General features: G+C 35.1%; 1 protein-coding gene across 1 annotated transcript; it reads left to right on the top strand.

Moving 5' to 3' along the window:
* Positions 1-4,191: 4,191 nt before the first annotated feature.
* On the top strand, positions 4,192-6,130 carry LOC118050770 (zinc-finger homeodomain protein 3). Its single transcript, XM_035061223.2, has one exon. The coding sequence runs from the start codon at positions 5,044-5,046 to the stop codon at positions 5,848-5,850; it is 807 nt and encodes a 268-aa protein (XP_034917114.1). The 5' UTR covers positions 4,192-5,043; the 3' UTR covers positions 5,851-6,130.
* Positions 6,131-8,626: the final 2,496 nt, after the last annotated feature.

The raw sequence follows: 8,626 nt of genomic DNA, 5'->3' as shown, positions 1-8,626 counted from the left end.
CTCCTTTTTTTCTTCTTCATCTTGCCCTAAAAAAAAAAAAATACTAGGTTCTATTGCTGTGCCCTAACAACCTTCCATTTGCTATAGTTTCATCTTCTTTGGGTTTGTGAATCAAAGTGGGACTTGTCTCCTTCCAAGCCTGGCTCTGCATATCTCTGTTTTTTAACAAGAAGTTGGATATATGAGAAAATCCCTTACACAAGTGATATCAAAGGTTCAGGATCATCACCTGGGTTTGGGGATCACCATGCCTTCCATCTGTTTCCTTCTTTAACTAAAAAAGGTGAAAGATAGAAAGAAAGTTGAAAAACTTTGTTCCAAATCCCAATATTTTTAAGAAATTAGGGGATGGTTTTGAGAACATCAAAGACATTTTGGGTTAAAAGAAGGTTTTTATAATATTTTCTTAGGTTCTCATCAGATCTTTATTAGATTCTTGAATGATTCAAAAAACTTTATGATATGTGAGGAGGGGTGTTGTAATTTACCATTTGATGATGGATTTGGACTGCAATAATCAACCAAATTGGCTAGAGCAATGAAGGATCATCACATACAATACGAATATGAATTTTTACAAGTTCTAGAAGCAAGAAGACATCATTGTTTAAGGTAGGCAAATTGTTGCCTTTTTGACCTAAGACACCATTAATTAACTCCATAATAGAGTAGAAAGACAGTGATTAAAGTAGAGTAGGAGCTACCTCAGAGCTTCCTTTTTGTCCATTTCCTGCCTTGCAAGCAACATCTTACACCTTATTGTATGAAGAAGCCTAAGCATGTCTCTGTGTCGGCATGTCCTCTGTCTTGCCTTTTGCATTATTATAATATATGAGCAAAGAGACCATGACTTTAATATATATATTTTTTAGCTCCAAGAGGGATATGTTACTGTATTAATTTACTTGAGAACTATGTGAAACTAATTTCATAATAGTATATAGTAGTTTTTCTTTACTACCATGATTGTGAGATGTGTTCTAATTTGGCTTTCCAGAAACTATCACAACATTTCTAACCTTTGATAATTGTATGTCTCATGTTACTATATCTATACATATATGTTTTTTGTTTTTGTTTTTGTTTTTTTTTTTTTTTTTTTTTTATCAAAAACAACTTGTCGTGTTAAAAAACTAACCCACTTTTTATAGAATATAAGCTTTCAGTGGTCTAAAAATACTTATAATTTATTTAATAATACGAATTAATTTTTTTTAAAAAATACTTTTCAAACTATTTTATCTAGAAAGTATTAAATTAATGTTTTTCAAAAACATTAAGAGCAAGAACCAAGCCTATTTAGGTCTTATTACGTTATGTCTCAAGCATATTTAAATCCTGCTGCTAGGATCCAAAAATATTTTGGGTCTTGCCAAAGTCTAGCCCAACTTGCATCCAAGAGGAAGGAGACCAGGCGCCAGATGGTGCTAGTACCACCTGGCGCTTGGTCTAACTGCAACCAATATTCAATTCTATTTTGGGTTCTGCCTTGCCAGGCCCAAGGCTAGCCATGGGCCATGCTTGTGAGTGTCCAAGCCAAAGCGCACCTGGCACTTGAGCTGTAGCAAAGAGGAAGCAACCCAAGCGCCATGTGGTGTTTGGGTTGTTTGCCCTCAGGAAAGAATTCACCAACAATGCAGTCTATAGTAAAAGTATTCGCAATGCTTTCACAGTGCAACACAATGCAATTCACAATAAATTCATTTATAGTAAACAATAGCCCGCGCTACAGTGAAACAATGATCCTTTTTAGGTCCTGTTTGTTTGTTGGAAAGTAGTTTCCAATGTTTGGTAGTGTAATGAAAAATAAGTTGGAAAACACTTTCTAGTGTTTGATTATGTCATGAAAAATGAGCTGGAAAATAACTTATTAATATTTTATTTTTCTCAAATTTATTAAAATAACGAGGAACAAATCTTACAAATTAAAAAGTTGAATAAGAATAAAATTAAAAAAAAATATAATTTCATAAATTATCTCAAATAAAATAAATAATAATCAAAATAATAGAGATCAAATCTAAAAAATAAAAAAAATTAGAACATGAAGAAATTAAAACAATAATAATTAACATTTATAAATTATTTCAAATAAAATAAGTAACAATAAAAAGAATGAGGGCCAAATTTGATAGATAAAAAACTTTAATTAAAAAATGATAAGGAAAAATCAAATAGCAATTATAAAAATTAGGACCAAAGTTAATATAAAAAATAAATTCTAAGGAATGAAATTGAAAAACAAATATTCAAAACAAAATATATATAGCAATCAAAAGTTTGAGGATCAAATTTGATATAATCAGCAAATAATATGACATTTCTAAATTTTTCACAACTTCCAGAAAGTGTTTTACGCCCAAAATAAAAGGAAAACACTTTCTTGGAAATCAAAGCCAAATTTTTCTTTGACTTGAAAGTGTTTTCCGTTGACTGGAAAGTATTTTCTGTTGACTAACTTTTCTAATTACAAACAAACACATGAAAGTTTGGAAAGTGATTTCCCGAAATTCACTTTCCGGAAAATAAACACAGCTTTAGTTATAGGTAATATATATTCAAGATAGTTATTTATTATTATTAATTTATGATCAAATTGTTAGTACCAAACTGAAATTAAATGAAACAAAGACAGAATTTACTCTTACCAAATATATGAGTGGTTATCATTTACTCCAGTTCCCTACTCACTGGCTCAGCTCATCCTGCCTTCTTAAATGAGAACAACTACTTTAACCACTGCCATTTACTCTATAGTATTCACAAATATGTCTAAATATTCTTTAATTTTCCTTCTAAACACCTCAACAAACCTTACTCAATCCATTAAAGATCTCTTCCATTTTCTTTAAATTGTTACAAAACATGTAGATTCATTATTGTGTTTTTTTGGATAATGGAATCCAGTTAGGCAGGAAGCTGGAATCTTTAGCTGGCATTATTTACTTAGTATTTTATTTTAGTTATAATTTTAAAAGTGTTTGGTTAATCAATATATATCATATTTTTATATAGATTTTTTTGAAAACTTCTTTAGAGTATTAAAAAAATTATATATATATATATATATATATATATATATATATTTCAAACTACAATCATAACGATACCAAACACACACTTTCTCGAAGTCTCCCATTTCACCACTTGAGCTATATTGCCTCAGCAACTTATAAGGATACAAACCTACCTCTCTGTTTCATAAGTAAAAAAATGATACAATAGATAGATTAAATGGTGATTTTAGCCACTTCAACTCCATTTGCAAGGCTTGTAGTTCTATGATTATATAAATAAATGGTTAGTTCATTCAAACTTGAGATTGATTATGAACCCTAAGTTTGCTTATGTTAGCTCAAGTTGTTGAGCTATACTTGTTAGAGAGTCAATTGCTCAGTCTATGGCAGTAGAACCAGAGTGGTACTGAATCTTATTAATGGAGATGGAAACCACCTTTGCCAACTATCATTCATTAATTTCATTTCTACATGGTGCGAGACTTGGAGGTAAATTTAGCTAGCTAGCAGCTGGTTATGCATAAGCACCAATAAATATTCTATAAACACTACTGTTTGGATTTAATGACATTTTCAACTATTCAAAATACTGGTTTAAGAAAAAAACCTTGTTGCAGAAAAATTAATTCTCTTTTTCCACAGTTGTGATGTGAGGCCAGGTTAGTACTGTGACTTGAGAAATGGAGAACTCGACACAGGGAGAAAGGCAAGGAAGTTTTACTCATTCACGCTATATATATATATATATATATATATATATAGGCATCTAAGATTTTGTCAATATGATATGATGGAAGGGACAAGGACTCCTCTAAAGCTAAGAAAAAATGCACTAACTTTAAGATCTACCTCTCTAGATTATAATGATTACATGCATAATAGGAAGGCAAAAGGAAGCCAGCTCAATGCCAATTACTGGAATCTCAAGATTATTACACTAGCAGCTCATCTTTGATCATTAATTAAATTCACCGTAGTTCAGTTCATTAAACAAAGCTTAAATTCACCATAGTGATTGTATTTCTATCAGATTTACAAGATTTTCTTTAAGATAATACCTGAAATTTCGTGACAGGAAAAGGGTCTTTAATCTCATTAATTTCGTAGCTGTTGCTGAAACAACCACTTGCATGACATTTATATCAGCCTCTATATATCTGACCTGACACTTTCTGACAGGCACAGATCATGTCTTCCATTTCTTCTTGCTTGGTCTTTTCTTGCTTTACTATTTCCACCAAACAATTGAAGTGTGTTTCTGAGATTGGCCTGTCCATGCCCTAAAAGCTAATTGCTATATTGTTGACAGTGCAAGCAAAGAAAGCAAAACCATCCCAGTTTTTAATTCTATCCTTGCTGCTAACCTCTCTCATATTTGTCTTTCTCCCTCGGCTTTCTTCATAAATTAATCACTACCATATAGCCTAGAACTACTGTTAGTTCCTCTAGTTATATAAATAAATGTATATATAAGCTCTAGTTACAAGTTTCTTTGCTTCACTTGCAAATTTCATCACTAATTTCTTGTATTAATAAAAAGCATATAGTGGTGAATGTGTGTCATCCGTCCTTTTTGTCTGTCACCCTATCCTTTTCCCATCAGATACATTTAAGCTGAGCATATATTTCCAAGAGCATCCAATGTTTTTATAGGTTTTCTCAATCAGTGTTTGGCCCATCTTCATTGATCATGTTCACCTCATCAGCCCCATTCTGTCAGTTTCCCATGGCTTAGGCATTTACTCCCTTCACTGGCTTTTCTAAATGGGTCACTTGTTTTAGTTTCTTTCCATTTTCTTGGGAAATAAAATACAGAGAAAAATTTAGCATCTGTGTGTGAAGATTTCAAGTCTTGGCCGCCATAAGTATCATTATCTTTTTTTGTGTGCGTGTGACAAAGGAGAGAGAGAGAGAGAGGGAGCTGGTGAATGAGGTGACTAACTGCCAAAGTCTTAAAACCCAGAAAAGAGTACAATTTCCACTCAATTGCTTTGGTTGGAAGGAGCACCAAAAATAAGAATAAAAGATGGATGAATCTAGCCTACAAAAGGACATGCCAATCTCAAGAAATGGTAGTTATGCAGGTGGAAATGGCCACAGCCACACTGTCACTTCAGCAGCAGCAGCTCAAGTTCCCACCAATGGACATTCTTCCCCTTCAAGCCAGCAGGAGGACCAAAGGCCCTACAAGAAAGTGGTGAGGTACAAGGAATGCCTCAAAAACCATGCAGCCGCTATTGGTGGGAATGCAACAGATGGGTGTGGTGAGTTCATACCAGGAGGAGAAGAAGGCAGCCTTGAGGCCCTCAAGTGCTCAGCCTGCAATTGCCATAGGAACTTCCACAGGAAAGAGATAGATGGTGAATGTTCATATGACTGCCATCATCACTATCCTATCATGAGCAATATTGGGAGTGGTAGACTCATTTCGGGCCTTCATAATGGCATTATTGGATCACCACCACAAGGGTACCCTACAAGTTCCTTCATTTCCTCAAGGGCACCACCACCTCACCAAGTGGTAGTCTCCTTCAAAAATGGTGGAGCAAATGCAATCACTTCAGAATCCGATGAGAAGGAAGAAGATAATGGAGGTGGGATACTGACCACTAGACCAGTTGAGAAGCTGAGAAAGAGGTTTAGGACCAAGTTCACAGAAGAACAGAAACAAAAGATGTTGAACTTCGCAGAGAAAGCTGGGTGGAAAATGCAAAAGCTAGAAGAATCTGTTGTGCAAGGGCTTTGTCAAGAGTTGGGGATCAAGAGAAGAGTTCTCAAAGTGTGGATGCACAACAACAAACATAACTATGTCAAGAACTCAACTAGCAGCTAGAAGCATATTGCAGTCTATCAGAACTAGGCATTTGCTGTTGTTTTATGATTTATTATGCTTTTCTCCAGCTTTCAGCATTCATCCTATAACTTCTTCCACTATTATGAGCAAATACAAAGTAGTCTAGGTAGTTCTATGATCTAGGTATGTTCAAGATCATGCAGTCCAGGAGCCTGTTTCTTTTCTTCATCTTCATAGAAAATCAAATCCAGAAGGAAACTAAGTTTGTTATCATTACATCACATGATGTTGTACGAATACAATCTTACTTTGATGTTCCTGTGGCTATGCCTCTAGATATACCACCCCAGATTCATGCTAGATCATGAAATGTTTAGCAAACTAATGTTTTTCACGGGAATTATAATGCAAATACCACTATGCTGTCACATCTAACAAATTTATTTGATGGTAAGCATATTGAGGCTTCAACTACCCATTTCACAATCATATAATTGTCTCCATCTAACAGCATTTATATCTCAAAGTTTTCTAAGCTCAATATTTTGTTTGTTTCTAATTTAAAGAAGATGTGTGTTAATTAATCAAATACTTTTAAATATATGGTTAGAATAAAACACAAACCGCACCACCCCATATCACATATACAAACAAAACCTTATGTTTCATGCTATCAGAGTGAGATCTAAGTTTGAATTACAAGAAGGTAAGATGGGGTTAGAAATGGGAATGCAAATGAGTGAATAATTAAGTATTTGATTAAATCACAAGTAGGCATGTGCAGAAGGAATCGGAACTCTTTGACTGTTGAGGAAAGATTTTGAACTTGACAAAGGGTTATCAGGGCTAAGCTTAGGATACCTGATTAAGAAAAGTTAAGTGGCAGAATTAGGGGTATGATTATGATAAACATAGGCACTAATTGATGCTTCCATGATGCTAAGATTAATACTACAATAATAATTAAACAAGGACTCTTGCAATCAATTCCTATAATTTCTTTACCATATAATCATGATTTCTTTTCTTTGTTAATTTGCCTCGGTGATATTGATTCATGCAGAGAGACACAAAGTGTTCATTATTAGCACATGCTTTAGACCTAGCCATTTAGTAGTGATTTTGATTTTCTCTCTCTCCTTTTTAATGTATGCAACAGTGAGTAGAGAGAGGAAAAGAATTGCAAAATGCAAGCCTTCTACTAATCCACCATTTTACTAATCATTAGAGAGGGTGATGGTCAAGCAATTTGCAATTCTTGAAGGCATAAAGGATTGTAGTTGTCTGTGTTTGGATGTGTAAAAAGGGGAAAGGGTGAACAAATCTTCCCTTAATTGGAGTATGGTTGGTAAGCCATTAATTATCATGTGACGAGCAGACTTGTAACGTCACGCGATTAGATGTGTGGAGTCAGATGCTTCACTGCGGATTGTCCATAATATTAAGGTTCAGCAATGTGACTCAACTGAGACCGTCGTTGTTGATGTGGAAGCCGAGGCACTGTAAAAAGTGCAAGGTTTTTGGTCACAAATGTCATACTCAGGCTAGTAAGAAGGTAAAGGGTGATGCCTTGCCTGTAGCCTCGACCACTGCTGATCCTACCTTGACCACTTTGCCAGCACCTCAGGAGCCATCTATGCAAGCTCCTCAGGAGCCACAAGAGCCGGTTCGACAACCCAATCAGGGTGCGAATGTTGGCTTGGCCTTAACAACATCAAGAGAAGGGCATGTTGGGGAAAAACAACTAGCCCAAAAGGAACTGGTTCGGTGCACTACTAGTAAGCAAGGGTCATTTCCAAGCTCTTCCGAGGCTCAGGAATTTTCTGCAGCAACTCCTAATGCTTCATCCTTTACCTCGGATACATTGGATTCTGAGGGTGAGTTTATTCCTATTTCTAGATGGATAAAGAAGAAGAAAAAGGTTTTAAGGATCATGATTGAGTGTTATGGCACTGCCTTCTCCGGTTCAGTCTATTTTCCAGTTAATAGCATAACCGGTCGACTGGTTCTGGTTTTCTAGAAACTGATCGACTGGCTTCTTCTTGTGTGCACCAGTCAAGTTGTTTCTGGAATTTCTATAATTCGGTCACCGATTCCTTTTTTATTTTCTTAGCTTTTTGCCTTGACTTCTCTTTTCAATGTACTAGCTTTTTAATTTGTTTTTGTTGAACTTATAGTCTTGTTTATCCGAGTCTCAGACACATACGACTGAGTATGCCCCTCATATTTTGTATAATTTTTTTGATTTTATACAACTTAATCTTTTTCAAAAAGAGAGAGGTTAACACAGGATTGAGCTTGTAGGTTTATTCATAGTTGTAAAACCTAGCTTAGTTTAGCAAATTAATTTGATGATTTATTGATTTGAAAATGAAATACCACTAGGAGCCACTGCGTTTCTGCTGGCTCTTTTAATTGATGGGACACAGAATAGCGAGCTGCAGAGGATCTTGATTTTTGTAAACCTTGCTGAGATGGGGATTAGCATTGTGCTGTGCTTCGACCTAAGGCCATCATAAAACTATTTCTTGTTTTTTCTCCCTTGCGCTCACTTTCATGGAGATCTTGACTGCTCCCTCAGTATTGAATACAATACAAAGTAAGACTTCAATTAAAAGCCTAGCGATCTTTGCTGAGATTTTCAGTGCAGTTAGTCAAAACAAACCTTCCAACGCAATCAATACATGTGAGAAAGCAAGTGCAAGTGACCAGTTTGCAATAATGCGGCCACAAACAACAGAAAATGGAACAACACAAGGGACCAACTATAAAGAAAATGGTGTGAGGTTTCAGGGAAGAAAAGATACACCAAGTA

This window comes from Populus alba, chromosome 4, assembly GCF_005239225.2.
Source record: "Populus alba chromosome 4, ASM523922v2, whole genome shotgun sequence".
Lineage (NCBI taxonomy): Eukaryota > Viridiplantae > Streptophyta > Magnoliopsida > Malpighiales > Salicaceae > Populus > Populus alba.
This window is presented reverse-complemented; position numbering and strand designations above follow the sequence as displayed.